The sequence below is a fragment of the Larus michahellis genome, chromosome 7, assembly GCF_964199755.1.
Source record: "Larus michahellis chromosome 7, bLarMic1.1, whole genome shotgun sequence".
Classification (NCBI taxonomy): Eukaryota; Metazoa; Chordata; class Aves; order Charadriiformes; family Laridae; genus Larus; species Larus michahellis.
The window spans coordinates 20,899,029-20,922,685 of NC_133902.1; the positions used below are offsets into that span (position 1 = coordinate 20,899,029).

At 44.7% G+C, this 23,657-nt stretch overlaps 2 protein-coding genes across 15 annotated transcripts in view; one reads left to right on the forward strand and one right to left on the reverse strand.

Moving 5' to 3' along the window:
- KANSL1L (KAT8 regulatory NSL complex subunit 1 like) overlaps positions 1 to 14,757 on the forward strand; it is a 65,668-nt gene extending 50,911 nt beyond the window's left edge. For 7 of the 11 annotated variants that reach the window (XM_074595122.1, XM_074595126.1, XM_074595128.1 and 4 more), the window contains 8 exons: positions 342 to 479; positions 2,767 to 2,891; positions 4,314 to 4,438; positions 5,471 to 5,525; positions 11,020 to 11,132; positions 12,182 to 12,362; positions 12,985 to 13,287; positions 13,383 to 14,757. In XM_074595122.1, coding sequence (XP_074451223.1) covers positions 342 to 479; positions 2,767 to 2,891; positions 4,314 to 4,438; positions 5,471 to 5,525; positions 11,020 to 11,132; positions 12,182 to 12,362; positions 12,985 to 13,233 — 986 coding nt within the window. In that variant the 3' untranslated portion in view covers positions 13,234 to 13,287; positions 13,383 to 14,757. Of the gene's footprint in view, positions 1 to 341; positions 480 to 2,766; positions 2,892 to 4,313; positions 4,439 to 5,470; positions 5,526 to 11,019; positions 11,273 to 12,181; positions 12,363 to 12,984 lie in introns of all 11 variants that reach the window. The other 4 variants (XM_074595123.1, XM_074595127.1, XM_074595130.1 and 1 more) reach the window with 2 other exon arrangements.
- Positions 14,751 to 22,328, reverse strand: RPE (ribulose-5-phosphate-3-epimerase). 4 transcript variants are annotated; one of them, XR_012588382.1, is made up of 7 exons: positions 21,857 to 22,098; positions 21,644 to 21,723; positions 21,397 to 21,536; positions 20,961 to 21,095; positions 20,715 to 20,801; positions 20,063 to 20,243; positions 14,751 to 15,159 (listed from the first exon to the last, which is right to left on the reverse strand). XR_012588382.1 is itself a non-coding variant. In XM_074595134.1 (6 exons), the coding sequence occupies exons 3-6, from the start codon at positions 21,532 to 21,534 to the stop codon at positions 20,121 to 20,123; spliced, it is 483 nt and encodes a 160-aa protein (XP_074451235.1). In that variant the 5' UTR covers positions 21,535 to 21,536; positions 21,644 to 21,723; positions 21,868 to 22,328; the 3' UTR covers positions 19,670 to 20,120. The 4 variants fall into 4 exon arrangements, 2 of the variants coding, with proteins under 2 accessions (XP_074451235.1, XP_074451234.1); XR_012588381.1 differs by lacking the exon at positions 14,751 to 15,159 and adding an exon at positions 19,670 to 19,940 and having other exon boundaries at positions 21,857 to 22,097; XM_074595134.1 differs by lacking the exon at positions 14,751 to 15,159 and having other exon boundaries at positions 19,670 to 20,243; positions 21,868 to 22,328.
- Between the last annotated feature and the right edge of the window lie 1,329 nt (positions 22,329 to 23,657).

Here is a 23,657-nt window from a genome sequence, read left to right on the forward strand (position 1 = left end):
GAGGTTCAATTTATAAACTCACCACAAAGCAGGTTATCAGAAAAGGTAACCGGCTAAGGCTTTAGGTGGAGGAGGAATCTCTTCCCAGACCATAGTGTCAAGTTCTCTTGTTGCACTGAAATGATCCCATCAGAGTCGTGGGAGGGCAGTAATACAAGCGGGGGGAGTTTGGACCATGGCTTCTCTGCAGACACAGGTGCCTGACGGCAGTGCTGTTTACTCTGGATTCCTATCAGAAATCTGTTTTTTTCCATTATAAATTGTTCAGCAGTTGAGATTGCCTGTAAATTGCACCAATGGAAAATAAGTTTTCAACTCAATACGTGCTTTTTCTGTTTTAGACTATAATCAACATAATGTTTCTGTCAAACAATGGAGCAGTGCCTGTTTATCTAATTCCAAATCTCCGTCAGTGTCAGGAACATCTGACCAGCTGTCGGAAGGAAGAAAGAAAAGACATCTAAGTGAGACAGCAGTAGGTAAGAAAAAAATGGTATTGTTTAAGACGGCACTCCTTCTTTAAAAATATGTTCTGTATAAATTAGTTTGTTGTCACTGGGCTTTTGAGAATTAAGTTGTCTCCAAAAAGGCTACTGTATGAAACTTTACAGAAATGAAGAAATGTAGTTATGACACCATGAAAATAACGTACTATTTTAAAGCATAGTAATCTTTCTCTTTCTTCTTGAGTATATATTACAAAACGAGACCAGCTTCTGTATTTTATTTTTGGAATACTCTTAAAGGAAACTGCTCAGCAGCCCAGCTGTGTTTTTCTAATACTGGGTGTCATTATTTTCAATATGAAGGGCTTTTTTTTATAGTAGTCAGAGAAACAGAGTGAATTGCAAAGTTATCTGTCAAATTGTGTGCCCAACCAAACATTTACTATTCCTGGCATCTCTGGTCAGCTATGTTTCATTTGTTGCATACTGCCATTTGTGGTTCTGGTTTCCTTCCAGACTGTTAAGAGGACTTGCAAGTAGTCAGTGCATATAATTAGTGTTTTCACCCTTGTTATCTTTATATTTTAAGCCATTAAACCTCTACTTCAGCACTTGGTAAGTTAATAGAAAGTGCCCTGAAAGTTCTGTAGAATAATGTGATAATTTTAGGGACAAAAAATTCAGTGTACCATTGTAAAGAAATAAAACGTTATGGAAAAATAAACTTCTGTTGCATATCCAGGTAAAACTGCTAGTTAATCTTGCAATAGAGGTGGAGTTATGGAAATTACTGCAGAGATGATTTAACAAAAAATTACGATCTGTTAAAAAAAAAAACAAAAAAAACCCCAAAAAAACCCAAAACCAAACAAACAAAAAAACCAAACCAAACACAACCCTAAACCAAAAAACCCTATTGATTAGAAAGTTACATGAGAGAATAAAAGGTGGTTTTGGACAGACTGAAAACTGTCTCTGATTTAGATGAAGTTGTTTGGTTTTTTCTCTGTATCATTCACCTTGTGCATTACGGTCCTCCCCTTTGCTGCAGAGTCTTCTCTTAGGCCCTGTGCCTGTCTGCAGGGGGTGCTGTGCCCTGTCCCCTTCTCACCATCAGAGATCCTTTTTGCCACGCCACCCGCTCCCATAACCAGTCTCTGGTGCCCAAAAGGTGGATGCTGACACTGCTTCTGGCAACCGGGTTTCCCTAAGTGTACTATCAAGCACACTGAAATCAACAATTGGCGTTGCTTGGGAGCATCCAGAAGAGAGAAAACTTCTTGCTGTAAACCTTTTGAAGTTACAGTTAGTCTTCTGCCAATAGTATTTAGTTCTTTGAGTTAATGAAAGAAAAAAAGCAATCTTTTATCATGAGGATCATCGTTTCCCAATGCCAGAAAACTGCTGTGTGGTGTATTCATGAGTTGCAGCAGAAGTTCTAGTTTATTAGTGCTACGGGTGTAGTACTACATATTTATTCCTAATTTGGGCTCTGTCTAGGAGAAATTATCCATGGGGAAGGTCAGCCTGATGAACCAGGCCAAAAATAAAAGCTGTGTGCCAGGGAGTTGCAGAGCTGCCTGGGAGATGAGAGTTCATGTCCTTGACCCAGCCTGTGCGACACAGTCTTTAGGATCAGTCTTACCTCTTTTTCCATGTTGGAATACAGTGATCCTTTTTACTAGTTGTATATTAAATCTGAGTTCTCTTTTCTTGCTGGCGATTAAGGTAGAAGGAAAGCAGAACACAGGTGGTTAAATTCCAAGTCCCCCTAAATGCAGCTTACACTGGGACTGAATAAGGGAAAACAAGAATTACAATTTGGCTGTAGCGATGGATCACTACTAGAAGAAACCACACATAGGTGGTAACTAGTTTGATTTGTTACCCTTGCTGCCAGTTTTATTTTATCAAGGAAGAAGCCTCCAGTGAGCGCTTGGTGAACAGGCACATCAGTGAGCTGCAGCCCAGGTCAGGGAGCACCGTTAGGGACACTGGAGCGCTCCGCTAACTCCAAGTGATTGCTTTTGCTGTCTGTGCAGTCTATGGCAGGTTCCAAAAAGAGAAACAGGATTTGCCCATATGAAGCTGGTTCCACAAGTAGAAATCCTTCATAGAAGGAGAGGGATGAGTTTTGTGGAACAATGACAGGATGAGTAACAAGTGTTTATTTAGATGGCTTTTTTTAGTATTAGTTAAATCCTAAGTGGTTAGCTGTGGGCTTCTAGAAATGACTTTACTATTACTGTATGGAAAAATATCTTTAGTCTAATAGACAACAGCCAGTATGCATTTTTGTTGTTATTATCTCTTGTGACAGGCGAACGTAACGCTAGGTTTGAGACATTCTCCTTTCAACATGCGGAACCAGAATCCCATAGCAGTTTTACTGCCGCGACCAATGTCAATGCGATGTCTAGGCCCACTCACAGCACTTCATCACAGGTAAACCAAAAATGTATCGCTGTCCTAACTGAAATATCAACAGAGAGTTATGCAAACTAATAATCCACAACCACATGCCTTTTACATCTAATTTAGTGTTAAATTACAGTACAGAGCATTTTTACAGTGAATTAAGTGTATTACATTAAGTAATTTATTCCAGATTTGAGTATGTGGTGTTCCTAAAACAGATACTTGCTTGTAAAAGAATTTTGCAGATCATATAACTGGAGTGTAAGTTTAGTTTATTGGCATTGGGCCTTTCATTTTTATTTTTTATTCCAAATTTCATTAATATACTGTGATTTGTGTTCCCAATTTTACGCAAGGGCTCTTATGACCCTTTTTTCTTGGTGCAGCTACATAAAATGGCCTCATGGTGCAAATATAGTCACAGAATTTGTTAACTCTCAGCTTCGCTATTTAAAACCTTTTCTGCAGAGTTACAGGCAAAGTCTCTGGTATATAAAATTGCTAAGAGCAGCACAGCTCTGGTTCAGTGAAGTCCCTGCAGAAACACACTTTGTTTTATTGGAATTCATTAAGAATTTCATAATAATGCTCAGATTTCAGTCCCACAGTTCTGCCAAGCCTAGTGTTATACTGGTGCTCTCCAAGTCATCATGTTTCAATCTGGTGATGAGTCCTGGAGAGCTGAGTTTAAATCCCCCCCACATTTTTGACAATGCACACTCCTCCTTTTTTTCCCTTGCTTGAGCAGACCATCGTCAAAAACCACCTAAATGAACATTTTAGAATAGACTGCTTCCATTAACATTCAGCTAAAAATTGAGATGATGTAATATGGAATGTACCGTGGTTTAAAACTAAGCTTTCTCCTGCAATCTAGGAATTTCAGGTTTTGACCCATGTAGGTTCCATGCACTAATGGGCAAAGAGCTCCACCAGGAATCCCACTACGATCATGGCAAAGCAATTCAATTTCTGTCTTTCGCACGTCTTCCAGAAAACCACTTTCCATGTAGGCTGTTCTTCACTACTAAATGTAGCTTCATTCTTTTGGGATTCTTAATTGTATCATACCGAAGCACCACTGGGGCTACGGGTTAGTAGATAGATTATAGAAGGTCATCTTCGTAGACTGAACGTTATGAAGAAGGATGCATTAACTTCAAAGTTCACATAAGTATTCAGAATTAACTGTAACCGAAATCAAGAAAGGAAAACTCCCACCGATTTCAGTAAGAGTCATGCTAGCAAGAAGTAAAGCTCAGAGATGAGATAGCTTTAAGATTTGTTGAGATTCTGTTGGGGCGGGGGAAAGTCAGAAGTCACAAAGCCACTAGAAAATGTGTTCAAGTTACAGACTGTCTCCTCGTGCAGTTCTCATGTTTCTTAGCTAACATGTAGATCTGCGATTTGAGCTGATGAATCTCATCTTGTATTGACTCTATTACACAGCATAACTCCAGGAGGAGGTTGAGAAGCGAGAGCTCCTATGATATAGACAACATTGTTATTCCAATGTCTCTGGTGGCACCATCAAAGTTGGAGAAACTACAGTACAAAGAAATCCTTACCCCAAGGTTTGTTCATGGCCTCCTTGGCTGCAAAGAAGATACCAAAATGAACATGAGAACATTAACTAAGAATATCTTTAACATGTAGTTGGATAATTTTAGACTATTAAGATGATCTTTTCATGCACTCTGGGTTTTTTTCTGTGCACTTCACTGTGTGTGACGGGAGTGGTGGGAAGACTGGACAGCTGATAGCACAAGTCTGATACACGCAGGGAGGTGGCAGATGCACAGACTGGCTAAAAATAGAAGTGGGTTTCTATCATTTTAATTGTACTGATATTCGTGGCCTTAAATGTGCCATAAGGCTGACATGCTCGGAACGGTTATTTGGAGGTTAGTGTCTTTGTGTGTTATGTTTCCTAAGAAAATAGTTAACTGTTTTCAGTGAATTAAACAGAAATGGTTTTAGCATAAATTTTTAAAATTTATCCATTCTGATACAGTAGAATAAGCTTAATGTATTTTTCCATACAGTGTAAACGTACCATCCGTGATTCTAGAGATACTTCTTTTTTTTTTCTTTTCTTTTTTCTTTTCTTTTTTTTTCTTTTCTTTTTTCTTTTCTTTTTTTTTCTTTTCTTTTTTCTTTTCTTTTTTTTTTTTTAAGAAAAATAACATCTTTAGGTTGCTAACACAGGGTAATTGACCTCCTGTGCTGTAATTCTGTGGCTTACTAGCAAATTGCCTGAAATGTCTAGATGCAGTTGTTCCATATTTTAAGTCTCTAATTTGTATTTGGTTTTATGTTGTCTTTAAAGTTGAATATTATTAATATTTAATTTTATTAGCTTAAAGACTGTTGGGAAAAGGAAAGGTTAGATAATGGGTTGGGAAAGGAAAATCTAAATTTTGGGCATCTGTTATCAGCACCTTAAAATTGAAATTATTTTATTTGAAAGCAATTTTGAAGCACAAGCAGTGTTGAAGAAAGAGTCATGAGCAATATAATGTAGAAATAGAATAGTTGTCTCTACTGTTGAAATAATGAAACAGCATTTAGATAAATTAATTTGACTCTTCTTGTCTCATTTCTAGCTGGAGAGTTGTTGAATTTCAACCTTTAGAAAGATCTCATACAGATGAAGAAGAGGTAGGCTGTATTTTAATTAAACCACCATTTTTTTATAAAACTAGATATAATATATAATTGGGATAATCAGTGTATATATATATATCAGTCACTGACTTCATGCAAATCTGGTAAGTTTCAAATTTCAAAAATAAAGTATAAAGTACCAGGTTGTGAAAATGTGTCTTATCCCAACCTGATTTGCCCCTATGTTGGATGACGGAACTGTGAGTGTCTCCATTAATAATCGTTGTTCGCTCGTTCGTTTGGCTCTTCTGCCCCTGGCTGTCGGCACAGTCAGCGCTCCCAGAGGGTCCCTTTGGTCAGGCCTCCGCCTCCCCAGCTCCTGGGCGTGGTGATGCTGGCTCTCTGCAGGGCTGCCTGTGCTGTAACGCCTGTCCGTCTCTCTCATCCTCTTCCTTGGTGGCCAGTTTCCGTGGCCTGTTTCTCTTCAGGAGGTAATTTGGCATTTTGCCTGTGCGCCCAGCAGGTTTCCTCAGTTTTCTTCTCAGTGTTCGTTTTCCTGCAACTCTCCTGTTGGGAGCAAACTTTTCTTCTTTCTGCTTTCTCAGGAACAACGTAACCTTCAGCATTTCCTGCTTGCCTCTGGAGCTAAGTTTGCACATCGTGTGCTGCTGTTGCTTCCTCCAGACATAAGAATCTGCCTTTTTCTCCCAGGGAATGTCTGTGGACTTTGCAGCTGGGGGTCCCTTTCTCCCCTAAGTAGGGCTTTGAGGCATTTCATAACCCTAGTGTGAATGTACCAGCAGGTCTGGTCTCTAGGCTGTTTTTCTGTCCTTCCAATCTCTTTGTGGCTCCTTTTCCAGAAACCTGCCCGTTTTGCTGTCCTTTGGACATCTCTCCAGTCTCTGCTACAGGCCACTATCAGGTGGTGTAACTGTAGGACTTGTATTCGTACCTTTATCCGCAATATCTATTCTTGAGCTCCTTATTCAGAGAATCTCTACAAACGGTGTTTAGGTGCCTTAGTAGTGGAAAAGATTGCATTTGGGTAGCAGTACAGAAGGTTATGCTAAACACAGTCAACAAATTAAATCCTTATGCCGCTCCCTTGGGGTAGAAAATATGGTCTCCACAAAGACACCAGCTTCCCTGGAGTTGTACTAGGTCTGTAGCTGCCTGCTGCATGGAAATTAACCTTTCCTTTCAGAGAGCATCATGGTGTCAGGTCCCTAGCTGCTGGAGTTGCACTCATTTGGCACCATACTCTTGGGCTGGAAGGAAGAGGAAAACTTACTCTGTCCCTGCGTTTTCTCACGTGCTTCAGAAATTCTTGTGAAATCTGGTGGTCAGGTTTATGGCAGCTCCACCACCGCCTTTTGGTTTGGTACCGTCTCTGCTAGCAGGAAACATGCCTGAGCTTCTTTTGTAGTGAGAAGGTCAAATTACATACACAGGAGAACTCTCCTGCAAGGATATTTAATTAAACCATTTGGAGAATAAATAATAAGGCAGCAAGGGCGCTCCATCCCTTGAGAATCCACTGTTCATTACTCTCTCTTCCTCCTGGTGTCTGTGGGGGGAAAAAAAAGAATTTCAACAGTGGTTTTGCCTTCAGGGCTTCAAGGGACTTGCTTGGAGGACTCCGTGGATTTCTTGTTTAGCTTTCAGATCCCATACACGTCTTACATACTTTTAGCATATTTTGCTGAAGGGACTTCAAGGTGTCCCTCTGTGAAGCTCATGGGCCAACCACTCCTTTAGTAGCCCTCCCAGTGCATTTGTGTTTGGCATGATGAGTTGATCCTGGATGATTCATCCTTTGGCCAGGAAATAACTTGAGTTAACAATACAGCAGCTTTGCCTCCTGCTGTGGTCCACTGCTTCTGTATTGTCTGTCAGCCACTGGGTAGCATAAGAGAGGAGAGATGTCAGACAAGAGAAAAACGCTAAAGATCTTGTTTCTCTAAATAATCTTTTGCCAATTTTCCTCCTTTCTTTGGGGATCGTGTTAATTGGTTTGGACGTTTTTCAGAGTACTGAGAAAAGGTGGTTGTCTGTCATAATTCTTCCACTTCCTTGCTGTAGGTTTTAGGGTGTTAGATTTGTTACTGAGTAAGCTTGAAAAAAAGACATGCGAAAACAACAGTATTACCTTTTCACATTTTCTGCACTCACATTCTGACACTGAAATCAAGGCAAGCTTCAGGAGATCATTCGTGAAGGACAAGAGAGGGCAAAATGTGCTCTCTGCTTTTATATAAAGTAAGCTTTTTGCTTTCCACTGCATAGCAGCCTGTGGTGGTACTATATAATAGTTCCTTTTCTGTCTGTCTTCTGCATGGCTAAATTTAAAACTTGTGGAGTTATCCTTGTGTCAACCAGCAGTTAGGGATTTCTTCCACTTGATATCTTTTTTTTTTTTCCCCCTTCTCTTTTCTTCATTTAAAGGCTTCCAATGCAACAAGCCTCTTTATTTGAGTACAAAAAGCTTACCTTTTTTGGGTTCCTCATTTTTGTGTCTGGAAAATTTGCCTTACAAGGACAAACATAACAGCTGGGCATTGCAAAAGTTAATCTACTATCTATGTCTGCTCTATTACTTGCTCTAAAAATACATAGTTTTGGAAATGGCGCGTTTGAGTTTCCTGGTTTGCATGCATGAATTTGCAGTCTGTTATTGCTTTAAGGCATGGGAGGGTGTGGCATAGGTTTTCCTGTTTTATTTTGGTTTTAATTTGTTTTGTCCAGGTTAAAGTTTCTGGCAAGGCATGGTTGTAAAGTAATGTCCAAGTTTATTTTGTAGTTGTTCTAGTAATGACAAATACTGTGGAATAATTCTGTGTGTAATTAGTTTTGCGTAAGTGTTTTCATGGCTTATGACTCAGTGTTTCCCATGAAGCCAAAGACTGAAACACAGACTTTGTTGTTTTGAGAACCTTTCAGAAATATTCCTGGTGCTATGCAACATCAATGCACAGTGTCTTGTAGCTTAACTAGATGTGATGGGGGGGTGTCCAAATCTTAGTTTGCTTTAAGTCTTTTTCTTTGAGTGAAATCATTAGACATGCCTCGCAAATGGGCCTTCCTAATAGTCTTTTCTCTCAACATCCCTGCCAGATCCATCCACTGAGGAATGACAGTTCTTTTGTCCTTTTGCAAAATAACCTTAGTGGGGGAGAAAAACAATATCAAATTTCTCCACTTACAGCAACTTTAAATTAACCTGAAGTTGGTGGAGGAAATACACGAAGTGTTAGAAAGCTGGAGTGGGGCAGAGGCTGTACTGACCCGAGTAGAGACCTTTTACTCTCATGTCATGTGATTTTTCTCTACAGAACAGAGAGTAATTTTTAAATACGAAAATGTATTACTTGTTAGTCTTCAATGGAATTGGGTAAAACTCATTTTACATAAACAAGTAGTTAAATCTGCTATCATCAGCTATAGGAAAGGAACATTAAGGTTTATTTCTGTATTTTTCAAAACTTTTCATTTGGAAAGGAGTGCGGACTTTGATTTTTGAAAGGAAGCTTGTTAAAAATGAAGTTTCTTCCCAGCATGAAAAGTTTTGGCAATTTGCTAAGAAAAGTATTTTCAAAGTCTAAGTTTTTCTTTCAAAATTATCTTTTGTTTCCACTTCAAAGGAAATCTAAGCACACAGAAAAATCCTGAATTTTCCCTGAGGGAATAGCACTTTTGTAGTTCATAAAATTCTCACTTTCACGCTATACATCACTGACCTTAGAAAGACAGAATCTGAACTGAGATGCAGCCCCTCACCGATGCCATCCAAGTGACAGAGCTGGTGAATTCCAGAGAGAGGAGGAAACCCATTAAGTTGGCTTGCATGAAAGGAAACCAGCAGCTAACAAAGTGGTTTGTGTTTAACATAAATAAATAAAAGCAATGAGGAGTCTTCAAAAAGCAGTCAGGAGATGGGCAAACAAAGCAGGCCTGTTTGTTTGAAGGTTCCTGTTGAGTGCGGGGCTGGGGAGGAACCGGGCAGCTATGGTTTTAGCAAGCAGGTCGTGTGGCTTTTTCAGATCGCGCTGAAGCCTTTGGGACCCTTTTCACTGGCACAGTCACATTTAATTGTGGGGCTGTCGTTCACGACCAGCCGCCTGGGTTGGAGACATGCTCTCTGGCAAGCTGTGTGCCACTACCAGCTATGCTTACGGCAGCATAAGTGCATTGTAATATTTGCATTTGTATCCATAATGGTATGAACTACCTCAGTGCTACGAGACTTGATACAAAGAACGGCTTCTGCAGAAAACGTCTGGGCCGTTAGTGGAGTACTTCCAGCTGACAGTGTAGCCCATATTGTGTGGCTCTGTCTGGCACTGCAGTGAGGACTCTGCGTTTAGTTCTGTATTTTGTCAGACTCAGTCAGAAGATAAATAGTGTTCCTTGTATAACACCACTGAGGATTTTGCTTTATAGAAAAAATTCAACTTATTTTCCATGACTCCCCAGGTATTGGTATAATTCTTGTCCAGAACCGATCTGGCAGTTGCAGTTTCACAGCTTCTATGACCAGGAATTGTTCTTTCCTAGAATTTCTCTGCTGTTGATTGGGAGTGGCTGGCATAAAATCCATGGCTGCAGCACTCATATGCTCTCGCCAACTGTAGCTTTTTAGGTGAACTTTGAAGAGGTTGAATGGTTTGGAGCACTTGGAAATAACTCCGAGCTGTACTGGAGGGGCCCAGCCAAGAGCTCATCCAGCCATGTGGGGAGCCGAGGGGCAAGGGCAGCAAAGTGCTCCTCGGACAGCCCTGTCAAAGGAGCAAACTTCCCGGTGTGCTGCCAACGGAAAAGTGAAGATGGCTCTCTCAAAGTGAAGGTCGGATGTGATAGCTCAGCTGAGGAGTTTTATCTAAAAAGATGGCTCTTGTTTGACTATGAGCAGTTAAAGTACCCACGTTAGGGCCGTTTTTAAGCTGTACTGGGGTCATGCAAATTGTTTGCTAAGAAACAGTCTCTTCAGAGCAGAAACCATTTTCTGCTTGGTTTCATAGCAGGAATGCGGCACCTCAGGTTTGCTGAGTTCTCTCAGTGTGGGGCTATCTGCATCCTTGGTGATCTCAGACCTATTTCTCTGTGCCTAAAGAGCACCTGGCAAATCCTGCTGCCTCCAGCCTCCTTAAAGCAGTTTCTGGAAACTCCTGCAATTTTTGCTTGTCTTTATTATGTGCTTTTAATACTGCCTTGATTTGCAAATGAATGCTTGTCCTCTTAATTTTCTGCCTCTCACCATAGAGAAAAATGTGTTAGTTGCATGGGGGGTATAATTTCTATATCCATTCAGATCAAGCACAGACGTGTACAGAAATAAAGGGAAAGTGACAGCGTCCCATATACCAGGGTTGTAGTGAGAGTGCAAGCTGAATGCATATGTTTTGATGTGCCTTTATACCGCGAGCATGCATTGTGTTGCCTCCTCTCATTTGGTGAACAGACCTTTGCAGAATTATGTATAATATTGGCTGCCTTTGTTTCTAGTGATGTTCGTAATTATGGCAGCAGCTATCCCTGTATTTCGTTACAGATAGAAGATCTGTCAGATGAAGTTTTTTCCTTACGTCATACAAAGTATGAGAAAAGAGAGCGAGCAAGGTGGTCGCTGTGGGAGCAGAGCCGCTGGCCCAGAAGGAACAGCAGGCAGGTGTATTGACTTTGATAAGAGCGTTCCTATTGAACCACTGGTGTCAGCTGTTGGGGCAGCAGTTTCAGAAATGCTGTCAGAGAATTTTGAAAATGAGGGCCCTCCTCATTAATTAACTCGACAGGGACAGTACCAGGTATGTTTGGTTGCGTGGCTGGAAAGGGAAGGCTCACAGCCTGAAGTTCTGAAGCATGTATACTTCCAAAAATTTGGCGTGTTAGTGACCTTGTATTTTTTAATGCAGGATAAAATTAGAACTAAACCATATTAAGGAATTATATTTTAAGCCTTTTTGAACATAAAGAAAACTTTAGAAAGTGTACTGAAAAATACAAGTTCTATATGTACCCTTAATTTTGAAACCCTATGAACTCTTCAGTGAAATCTTAGTGCTATTTGAATTCAGAAGTAAAACTGATGTTGACATGGGCAAGATCAGACTTCACCCGGCATTTAAGATGTGTGCCAGTATTTTATATCTACCTCAAATTTGCATTAAAGGCGAGGTCAAAATTTTTAATCTTTTAAATTATTTTGACTGCTTTGGAGATGAGTCCAGAGCAGAGGTGGGAAGTGGGAGCCCAAGGACCTGCTGTTTCTTCTCGAGTTTCATTGGCACGGTCTGCTGACAGTGCAGTTTGGACTCCGCAGGCTCCTGCAAACGATGCCGTGTTTCCCCAAGTGGGAACAGCCCGCGGCTCGCTGACTTCTGTCCAAAATTCCTGTTCTGGTGAGCGTGCGGAGCAAGGCGCAGGAGTAGGACGAGCCACCAGCTGTTCTGAGGCCAGAGCGCGCCTGTTCCTGCCCTGTTTTATCCGGTTAGCTCCTCCGCATAGCACTCTTGCTTTGGCCTTGCTTTGGCTTGTGACAACAAGGTTGTCAAGAACCATGTGTGTTTTCATCTGCTCTTTTGATTTACATAAGTAGAATGTAGGTAGTACATATGGAGAAACTGAATGCTTTGAAAAGAAAATCTAAACTGTTCCTGGTGATGTGAAAGGGCAGGGGGTCGCTCTTAAGATTCTCGTCTCTTATCCTGCACTAGGTCTTACAGCAAAAATGCTGATGGACGACACAGCCAAGATACAGTGCAGAAAGACCACCATGGCAGCTCCTGTGCCTCGCTGCATTGCGCTGCTGAACCTGTTCCCGACTTGACTTCGGAAGCCCACAGCTCTGTTTGTTCAGGGATTGCACAACTCTGCAGGGAGAACCAGGAAGCAAAGGTGGGTACTTCCAGTCGCTTCTGGGTCTTGTCAGGTCTTCAGGGACCACTATCTCTAACTAAAACAAAGAACCTGGACACATCTTCCCAATCTCACTGACCAGAATCTCAGGCTGTTGCCCTAGTTCAGTGGACTGAATGCAGTGCTCCTGTTTAGAACCAGATTGCTATGCTCTATGAATTAAGCCCAAGATTTGTCAATAGGTAAAAATTTAATGGCTTAGCATGCGAGGCACGTGTTTTAGAGGCAAGCATGGCAGGCCTGGGTTCAAGGATGATGGACCGTTTCTCAGGCCAGAGATGTTGGCCAGATTTCCAGATGGGGCTGATTGTTATGGGTTCAGGTATCTTGATGGTCTGGCACCCCTTCCTGTACTGTGCCTATTCAGTTGTAGCTCTGTTACCTGTTCAAAACTGTACGAAGCCAGCTTACATTGACAGCTGGTGCCTGGCAGCGGCGTATTCTTTATCTGAAGAGCCCCGCAAACACTGTAAAGAAAGACACTCATTTGTTATTTGATAGCAGATCATTCTGCACATAGCTAATCAGTTCAGACTCAACTGAAATCCCTTTTCCCCCTCTTTTTTTCTACCCTCACTCCTATCCTTCTGATTCTTTTCAGTCTGGGCTGTGGGAACTTCGAGTTTTTCCACTAAAAGATGAAGAGGTAGAAGCTTTACTGTGCCAAGATCAAATAACAAATCAGACTGAAATGTCAAGTGCGGCTTTTCCCAGCGACTCCCTCTGTACTTCATGCACACCCATTGGTTTGCTAGACAATGGCCATCCACCGAGAAAACAATCTACTGAAGAGTCAGAAGACTGCGAAAATGTTTGCCTGGGAATCAACAATACAAGAAAACAAAGGTGACAGGGAATAATGTGGTTCATTAAGAAAGCCAATTAAGGTGGAGAAAAGTGTAAGGTAAAATCTCTCTTGTTCACACAGCATATGACAGCACAATTCAAAACCTGTACGTTAGCTGCATATAATATATTTTCTTTCTTGCTTTGCAACAGGCAGGATATATCCCAAAGACAACACTTTCTTCTTCCTGAACCCCAAGAGAAAGTAATTATTTCAAGCTGGAAGTCTAATATTCCCAGTGTCGGGAGTGGGCGCACATAAATTGCTGGCACCATTCACTTTCTGTTGTCATATTGCCACATTTGTTAGTAATCATCCTTTTCTGTTTTGTTTGTTTTCAAATGCATTTCTGGTTCTAGTGGATTCTGGTGCAGTGGATAGGCTGTCTACCTTAACCAACAACTTCAACTGAACACAGAAAAACTACTTGAAAAAATAGTGGGGAGAAGCAATAGCCTCCAGTTATTTTCCTGTGTGGCAGGCCCATGGGGCAGAAATCCGCCTCTAAATGCGTGTGTGTAACCCATGCGTGAGACAAGAGTCGGTGAGAACCGGAAGTTTCAAAGCAAGCGTTCTGGAAGCCTTGCATCTAGCTTAAAATCTGTACTCAGCTCTCGGTAGTGCCAGGGCATGTTTCATATCGATGTCCTCAAGCAATAAGATAGAAATAGACCACTGCATCTCAATAGGCGATGTATCCGCTACTCAGAAAGTAACGTTTCTGCTTCGGTCGTGTGGGTATAGAGAAATGGAAGGAAGGAGGAGTCGAGTCCAATCAGTGACACAGCTGTTTGAATATTGTGTTTTGGGTCATCTTACTTCCTTAGTCCTTCAGTAGCTAATGAGGCTCATAATATTTTGCTTTAATATGTTAAAGACAAAGTCTTGTTCAAATCTCTGTACAGTGCCTTGTAAGAGTCTCGTAAGTATGCCAACATTTGGTGACTAGCTGAAAAGGAAAAGATGATTGATGTCTAGAAGACCAATAAAGAAAAAAGCCCCAAAGCTTTCCATTGTGATTCCAAATAGATTTTTTAATTTCCCAGCGAGTTCACAGTGAGGAAACAAAAGCAAGTTGTTTAAACTTGCATCTAAATAGCGTAGTTTGGAATGTATCTGCAATCTCAAGAGGTATTAACACAGATTAAACATTGAATGTAGGTATAATCCATCAACAGGAAGTTTTTCTGTGTAGGACAGTTGAAGGCAATTTTATAGGAATCTCTGGTTTTGTGCAAAATTTTCTTCCACGTGTAATATCTGGAATGGCACTGGACAGATGACCCAGTTTTAGTGTCAATTTTTTTTTGGTCAAAATGACAGGAATTATACACTGGGCATCTGAAAACAGTTCAGTAAAGTTTCAACACTACAACCTATTGCTGCATTGTAGTTTATTGCACATTCTGATTATTTTTTTAAACACTTTTTTAACACTGGTTTGTCTTAAACTTGAATCTTGCCTCAATGTCTGATACAATAATCTTTGATGCAAGGTTGGTTTTTTAATTAAAAGTTATTTCTATATATGTTGTATATAGTCTGAATTTGATGGCCTTTTAGAAGTGAAGAAATAGCAGTAATGCTTCCTCTTGGCACAGAGACCTGCTTGGCCCAAGAACGGCTGCGCAAACAGGCTGAAGTGGCAGTGGCACTACGCTTTGCTGTCGTCCTGAAGCTGCGCTGGTGCTGTGAGGCCAAGGTCCCCCAGCGTCCAAATAGAGAGTGGATTTTTCCATCTCTTGTCCTGCATGTGCATCTGCTGCTGGGAAAAGGTTCCTGACAGTTTCATGTCTCAGACGCTTTGCCGGTCTCTTCCGTAGCTGTATCCATTCATTAAGACGTCTGATCTGACCAGCTCTCACCCAGCTTTGTTGTAAGGTCAGGGCTTCCTGCTCTGTCTGGTCCCTGGGGCAACGTGAGGAGTTTCTGCAATTTAAGAGATGGGACGGACCAAGTAAACCAGCCGGCTAGCTGCCTTAGATGGCCTGAAGGTGCTGTCCGTAAATGGAAATGCAATTTATGGGAAGGAGCAAAAGGAGAGTGTTTTTCTAGATTGGGGGGTGGGCAGGGAAGGGTGTTAAAATGAGGCCAAAAAAACCTGTGCAAAAGGAGCTGGGTTAATCAAGTTTGGTCAGCCTGGTGGACCGTAAAGCTGTTCCTGCACTGCTGTTCAGTTCCCGGCTGTGGTGTCCTGTGGAACCATTGTGGTGGGTTTGGGTCAGTCTCCAGTGTGCTGGCCGAAAGCAACTGCCTGTTACCTTGCCAGCTGCAGGGGCTGCACAAGCCGTTATCGACACAAGCAAGAGTAAGCACGTTTTCTTTGTCCCCTCTTTAGATGTTCTTGTCACTCACTGTAGGAACCAGCTAGTGCCTCACAAAGCAGCAATAAAAAGGCTAGCCAAAGAAAGGCCAGGAAACCAGGAGACTGAAAAAAAAAAACCCTGAAGAAACCATGAAAATCTCTATTTGGTCATTACCCCACTCCTACCACCATCAGAAGTCTTTTCTCCAACATCTGCCTCTCGGCTGGCTCGACCTGTGGCCGCAAACTGCAACTGCCTTCCCACAGAGAGCTGCTTAGGCAACTGCACGGCCGCAGAACTGTGCCAGAGCAGTTCTTCCTCCCCGGGCCCAGCACGGGGCTGCTCTCCAGCTGTTAGTGGGGTGCAGGTTTCTGCCATCGGGTGAGCAGCCCATGTGAGTGTGGCCGGCAAGGCCGGGGGGAGGGGTGAGAGGCTGCGTTTGCTCTTCTCACGTTGCCTGCCCACCTTGAGCAGCCCTTCATCTGGCGGGGGCAGATGGGGAAACACTGTGCGCACATCAAGCGAAATGCTTTTTGGGACACCCCAGGCTGTTCCTCACCTGCAGCACCTCTAATCATTTACCACCTCCTTGCAGCAGACCGGGCGCTGTGCCCTGCTCGCTCTGTCTCTACTTTCTGCATCTTTGCTCCAGCCAGTGAGGCACCCAAATTTTCAGTAGCCCCATTTCACTACTGGGACAAAGTTAGCAAACTTCTTAACTGAACATGGTCACCGGACCAGCCCCCCCCCCCCCTTCATCTTCTTCACCTGCGCTGCATGCAGCGGGCATCGGCACTAGTACCATCATACCGCCTGCAGCCCGTCCCCCCACCTCCTGGCTCATCACCTCTTGCATGAATGCTGGGATCCAGAGGAACCTGCTGGTGGTGGGAGTGGGCTGAGAGCTCAGAGCAAGGCTCACAGTTAAAGCCACAAAATATGTAAGAAACCCATGCTTGTTTTCTTTCTTTGCAAAGTATTAAATGGGGCGGGGGGGGGGGGCAGTGTGCGGGATGGGACACATAACACAGCAATGTGCTTGGCTTCTGGCTGTTAAGCGATGAAAACAGCTGGCAGCGCTGCACCGAATGCTGTGGCTGAAGGTATTACAAAGGCTGTGAAATGCCAACTTAACCATAATACAGCAAGGTGCCCCACGCGTGAAACTGGGGTGTTGCAGCTTCACAGAGAAAGCCGGTTCCCTTGTGCTTTGTTCTTACCATTTTCAAGGGAGAGATATTTTTTTTTAAGGCCACTTATGTTCTGCACCCTGCTGCGAGGGTTTAAACGCGTCATCTCTGCATCCAGGACCTTAATGGAATGTAAGTACCAATACAAACTTGTAAGCCCTATTAAAATAAAGCCCTGTGTGCGTCCACCGCAGTTTTTTTATCTTGCTCAGGGATGTGCCCTGGACCAGCCTATGGAACACATGCCCAGCCCTGCCCTACTCGGCCTGATGAGAGTTTCTTTTATCCTGTTTTCCAGTGCAGACAGAGCCTTTGCTCCGTCAGCTCACCCTGCACCGCTCTCGACCACGTGACTAACATCACCAGACTCTGCTCTCCCGTGTTGCTGAAACTTTGCTTTATCAGAGTATTGCAACATTGAACAGTCCTGGGGTTTATTTGGCCCCAGGGATACCACACAAGCAGCTCTTTCGGTTTTCATGTCAGTGTTTGGTCCAAGTCCTGTGGCTGCGGCGCTGTGGGGTTCCATTACCGAGTGCAGGAGGACAGGCCTCGATAGAGTCTGACAGATTACTTCTGTTAACGTACAGAGGCAAGAAACTGGAACAGTCTTAAGCATTAGAAGAACAAGTATCATTGCTGTTCCTTCCAGGGATGGTCTGGGGTCACATTCACCCTTACACGTGTAAAAAGCTGCTGCGGTAGCAGCCAGCTGCATTGACCCACCTGGGTGGGATTTAGATGGAAAGCGGCAGTTGAGTCATTCCACTCTGGGTATAATTTCTCCCTCCCACAACACGCGTAACCTGAGGCTCAACAGAAGTGCAAACTACCAGATTTAAAACGATGACAAAGTGACTTCAACCTGTGAAAGAAAACATGCTGTAGCCAGCTACAGCACCATGGATTAACCAGCATGACTTTGGGACATCCATCCCCCTCAAATTAATTAGAAAAAAAAAAAGACAGAAGTAGCTTTCAAACCAGTTTACAGTCAGCTGCAGGAGGCAAGGATGCTATAGCTGTTGTCCTACTGCTTTCCATAGCATGAAAAGCCACACTGCCAAATCCTAGACTAACACTGTCACAGGCCGTTTGTGGCGGCTTGGCCTGCATTTCAGACACCAGAGCCGTGACTTTCTCCATGCATGTTACACAGGTTCTTTCCAGAAGGACAGATTTTAACACGTCTAGCAGCCATCTGGACTACCACGTTTCCTAGCCAAGCTTGCTTTCATCAAACCTCTTCTGAAAGATGTCTTCAGTGCAGTAGGTCCAGATGAAGCCGTCTTTTGCTAGTTCTCACATGGGGTTGCAAGTGGAAACAGGAAGCAAAGACATTTGTTCACCTAAAGCACAATTAACCGCCGAGGAAAAGGTAGTAGTTTTGCCCTTTCAGACACTTGGCTGGATTGTTTGAACTAGCCGTAGCTCCTCCTCCTTAATGACGGCAGTGACCCACGCTGTACCCCCGCCAGCTCCTTCCGCAGCCACCGAGCAGAGGCCTGTCTGTGGGACACCTCGCAGGTCCTGGGCATAGACGGGGGTGCATCAGCTCTAGCACTGCCTTGGCGTTTGGCAGGTGACGTGCCCAGCTTTGCTGCGAGGACAACAGATTTGACGCTGGCCTTGTGGAAGTGGACTGGCTGCAGCTGTTGGGCCTTCTGGCCTGGGGCAGCAGACTGTTTGCAGCCCTTCTGTAATTACAACTTAAAGGGAAAAATACCACGCAGAATACCATGAAATATGAAAGGAGTCAGCAATACTAATTAGAGCCATGGGAGGCAGGCCTATCTAAAACGACCTGCTCAGGTCTTCCACTAGTGGGTTGTAATTCTCGCCTTTCACGTGCCCAAACAGGCCGGGCTGTGAAGTCGGCACAAGCAAATCGACGGTATGAGAACTATTTGGTTTCATAACCAAGAGGCGTTTCACAGAGCCAGCTCCATGCAGCGCTTTTTAGCCTACGTACACTGAAATCACTTCAGTAGACGACATCCCTGTATGTTGCTATCTATCTATCTTAAGCGTTTACTCAGGCATATGCACAAACCAAGGAGGCTGTGTGTCAAGATAAAATTTTAACTATACGGTTTTAAAGCAACATTCTTTGGTGGAATCCCATCACTTCCAGGAATTTCAGACACAGCTGTCTTAAAACTGGCTATTTGAAAGGTAAACGAGAAGGTATTTCCCAGTTTGTGACTGACTTGTTTGATGCTTGGCTTATGTAGGTCAAGTACGAGGCTAATCATCCTTTACAGGAGAATAACAGAATGCAGAATTATAGCCGTAACTTGGTTGGTACTGCTATCGACATCTAAAGGAAGGCGTTTACTCGCATTACAGTAACCTCCCTTGCCCTCCTTCCCACCCTCATTTTTTGAAGCTTCTCACTTGAGATGAGATAGATGGTGTTTGGTTCCAGCTCAAATGCACACATTTCTAGACAGCTGAAGGAAAATCCATTCTGAACCTCTCAACTACCATAAAAAAATGTCAGGTGATTAATTAGAAATGTTGATCACTGATGAGCGAGGACTACTTTAACAAAATCCTTACCTATTTCCCTTGTAAATATTTGAAGTTCTTATTATGCAATAGGCAAAAAATTATATTTAGACATTATGGCTTGGATTACTCTTACCTGACTTTAGGTGACTACAGTTTAGTTAGGTACAGGTGAACTATAATTACTGAAGAAAAACATACTTCTCCACAGTGTGATTCATCAGACGTATACTAGACATTTACTTTAGGAAGAGATGATTTGTGTCCTAGAATTCTTCAGGTACACGGACTGTACAGGATGATTAGCCTCGCTGTGATTAGCACAGTAAAAGCAAAACAGGAACATTTCTAGCATCCATGGGATTTTTTAGCCCTCTTAAACTGCATTTTCCCCAAACTTGCTCCCCAAACCACTCACTGTTGACAATAGGCTTAAAGGAGACTTACCACACCAAGGGAGGGGTGTTTAATACAGATATTGGAAAAGTTTTGTAGGAATGAATAGATCAAGTGACAAAATACAGACAGCAGAAGGCAGTTTGATTAGTCTTCCACAAGAGAGATTGCTTGTGGTGATGCTACACTCTTCTAGCAAGCAAAATCTGACCGAAGTGTAGTTCAATCCAGTCAGCGTTACAGGTTGTGCCATAAAATTAGCCTCCACAGAATCAAGAGACAGGTTCAAACCATTGCATTTCCAACCCTGAAAGACAGCCAGAATGGTTTTTTCACTGCTGCTTGCTTCATTGCAGCGAAGGAACGATTCCTCTGTTCAGCAGCAACAAGTTTCCATAATTAATGTTCATCCAGCCCTCCCTTACGCACCAGAAACAAGGGTTCTCCTGCACGCACGGAGCCTTCTTGAACACTGCTCGAGTAGGTCTCATCGATCCAGGCAGCGCTTTTGAGCTGCTTCTGAACACACATTCCTGAGAAGATTGATCACAGATCTTGGATCTGCGCTCTTCATAATAGCACTGCCAGATACAATCATATTTGCGCCTGCCTGAAAGACATTAAACACCCACTAAATAACATGGAACAGTTCCACTTCTTAAAGGGTTTTCTTGCTGTAAAACATGAGATTGTAGTGAATTCTAGGCTGGTGGGCAAACAAGCGCTATCTGGGGGACAGAGGTGACATACCTCTAACTACAACCACAAATCAAGTTCGGAAAAGACAGCTCTTCCCCAAATAGGTAATTTCGTCATCCTTGCTCCTATTTACCTGAACATCCAAGAAACAAACAACTTCTCTAGCTCAGGGGAGGCTTCAGTAGCCGCTATTAGAACAGGCACAAGACTAGACCTCAAGTAGATTTTGCTACCTCAAGTAGATTTTGCTATTAAGTGTGCTTTACCGTTCCCTCTGAAAGCTAATGGTCAAAATGCAACTCCTCCTGAGCTTTATCTTCCGAGGGACCATTAAGTATCTCAGCACGGTGACTGAGAATGCTGCTCCGCTTCAGCCTCTTACCTCTGCGCACTTATGGATGGTGTCAGGCCCAACTCCTCCATCCACTTCAATATCCAGCGAAGGAAACTGTGTCCTCAGCCACTGAACCTGAGAAATAGTATAGAGAAGTCGGTACCGAGATCCACACTCAGCTGCCAGAGTTACATATAGCTTCTTCCATGCCCAGATACAGTTTATTCACTTCACCGCTACTCTCCATACTGTTACTTAGCTTTAAGTTCAATAAATAAGGAAAACTTAGTTTACCTTTGGCATCATGTCTTCCATAAATTTCTGCCCTCCGAATCCAGGTTCTACTGTCATCACCAAAGCCATGTCTATCTGATTGGCCCAAGGTGCCAAGTGTTCAACTGTAGTGCCAGGCTTGATCGCCAAGCCGACCTGTGGGAGAGGCAGGACAGACCCAAGTGACACAAATGCAGCGAGACTGGCTTGAGCTGGGAACAAACCCCTGGGAAAATGTGTCTGTGTACACGCTGTAAGAACAGGCCGCTTTAAATAAAAGATTCCTGGTGGTCTTAAGCTAAAACTGAAGACTGACTCGGTGCACAGAGAGCGTCGGGGCCCCACGTGCCAATCTCTGACCACCCGTAACTGTCAGCGATGGGTTTTCCATTGCCAGCAATGCGGCGGTGAGCTAAGCCGAGTGCAGCGCGCTGCCCCGAGCCTGCGCTCCCCTCACCTTCATCCCATTCTCCCGAATGTCTTTTATCAACGCCCCGGGATTGTCTGTGGCTTCGAGATGAAAGGTGTACTGGTTCGCGCCAGCGACCGCCATCGGCTTCACCCACTGCTCTGGCCTGGCCACCATCATGTGCATATCTGGAGGAGGGGAGCAGAGCCGTGAGCAGCCGCGGCGGCGCCTGGGGCTGCGGCCCCCGCCCGCCGCCGGAGGGGCCCGAGAGCGCGTCCCGGCCCCGGCCCCTTACCAAAGAAGGGCTCCTGGCCCAGCTGCTTGCGCAGGCTCTCCACGACGGGGTGGCCGAAGGTGATGTTCGGGACGAAGTGTCTTGGGGGCCGAAGAGAGAGACCCGCCCGCCCGCAGGTTACCCCCGGCCGGGCGGGACGGGGCAGGCCGCCCGCCCGAACCCCGGGGGCGGCCGCCCCCCGCGCCCCCGTCCCGCCCGCCCCCCGGCCGTTACCCGTCCATTACATCCAGGTGCAGGTAGTCGGCGCCGCAGTCCAACATGCGGCTGCACTCGGCGCCCAGCGCCGCCAGGTCGCTGTTGAGGATGGAGGGACCGATCCGGCACCCCGACGCCATCGCCGCCGCCGCCCCGCGCCTGCGCCGCCGCGCGGCACGCCGGGACCGCCCCAGGGCGCGCGCCACCGCCCCGCCCCGCCGCCATCTTGCCCGGCGCGTGGGGGCCGGCGGGGCTGGCCGCGCGGCGTGGGGGAAATGGCGCGGGTCGAGCCGTGCGTCCGGGCACCGGGGAGCGGCGCGGCCTCGGCGGGGGCTTCGGGGCGCCCCGGCAGCCGTTTCGCGGGGGCCCAGCCTCGGGGGGCGGCGGAAGGGCCGTGCCGGGCTGTCCCCGCGGCTGCGGCCCGAGCGAGGCCCCTTGTGGCGCCCGGGAGGACAGAGCCCCTCTGAGCAGCCACCCGCGCGCGGCGGGCCTAAACTGACGGGGGGCGGGGGGGGGGACCAAACCCAAAGCTGCTTTTTACAGACTGTTCTTTTTCAAGCTCCCAGCAAGGCCTGTGTTGTTACCGCTGAAGCACCCTTCCAGGCAGCAGTGTCTCGGGCAGGCCCAGGGCACCCACTTGCCCACCCTCAGCCCCTGCCCCGGGCGAGGGCGGCAGGTGCCTGTGGGGCACGGCCTGGAAGCGGGTGGGTAAATTTTAACAAACCCTCTCCCTGTCCTGGAACTGAAGGCTCTCAAATATCAGCGTATCGGAGCCCTTTAGAAAGGGAGACCGAGGGACGTCGTGTTGCGCAAGAGGCTTAAACACAGAACTCTGTCCTTTTGCCATCAATCCTCTGTATTTAGTCTTCAGGACAATGTTTGCATAAAACGCTGAGGCGAATGGGACTGACTGACACACCGACAAGACTGGTACAGCCTGGACGTTTGTTGAACGTGACATGCACTTAAGGCCTCTAACACTATTTAAGCAGCATTGTTTGTCTTCACAGCAAAAATACACCAGTTCTGTTACAGAGAGACTGGAGGAAAGCACAAAACCAGCTAAAGCACATTGTATGCACTTCATTAGTACAGTATCAAGTGCAACCAATAGGAAAGTAGCACACAGGAGAAAACAGACTGACGGCTCTGCCTGTCTGTTCCCTCTCTCGACAATCATCCCACAAAATCAAAGCCATCTGCCCAGCCGCCTGAATAAAACTAAATTATGGATTACATCATTTATAAGCTGCATTAATTTCTAGCAGGGTAGACATTAAAAAGAGGCATTTTAGTCTTTGCTATGGCTTACTAGTGTGGATTCACCAGCGACAGTGGGAAACCCAAATGGAAACATTTATTACATATACTGAACTAAATGAAGTAAATCACAGTTATTTCGTCATCGTTAGAGTGGAGTACCATGGTGAGGCATCTACTTTTCATTAAGGAAGATGCTCCCTTCTCATTTTCAGCAGAAAAGGTCACTCTATGAAACGCACCATGAACTCTGAACGTGTTGTGTCCCAGGCGTTTACTTGGCTCACGTGGAAAACTCTCCGCCCCCACCCCACTGCCAGTAACCCGGCCTACCTTGGGATTTGAAAGTGAAGCTCTGTTTTTTCTCATTTGTGCGTCACTGTTAATAATAAAACTTAGCATCTGGAATTTAGCAATTCTTTGAGTGGCCTCCAAGCTGGGAGCTAATCCAAAGCAGTCTCCTACAGGTAGCTGGTGCTGGCTCCAGCGCGCTGAGGAGATAAGAATCGGTACAGCGTGTTTTGGTCAGCAGAGTAAGCAGTTTGTCGTTCAGGACACG

Excerpts from the sequence above, each read along its gene's own strand:
- RPE (XM_074595133.1), bottom strand. The coding sequence starts at position 21,978 with ATGGCGTCGGGGTGCCGGATCGGTCCCTCCATCCTCAACAGCGACCTG. Across the intron at positions 21,537-21,643 it reads GGGCCAGGAGCCCTTCTTTG|ATATGCACATGATGGTGGCC; the intron begins GTAAGGGGCCGG and ends CCCCTCCTCCAG. Across the intron at positions 21,096-21,396 it reads TTCGGGAGAATGGGATGAAG|GTCGGCTTGGCGATCAAGCC; the intron begins GTGAGGGGAGCG and ends CCTCTCCCACAG.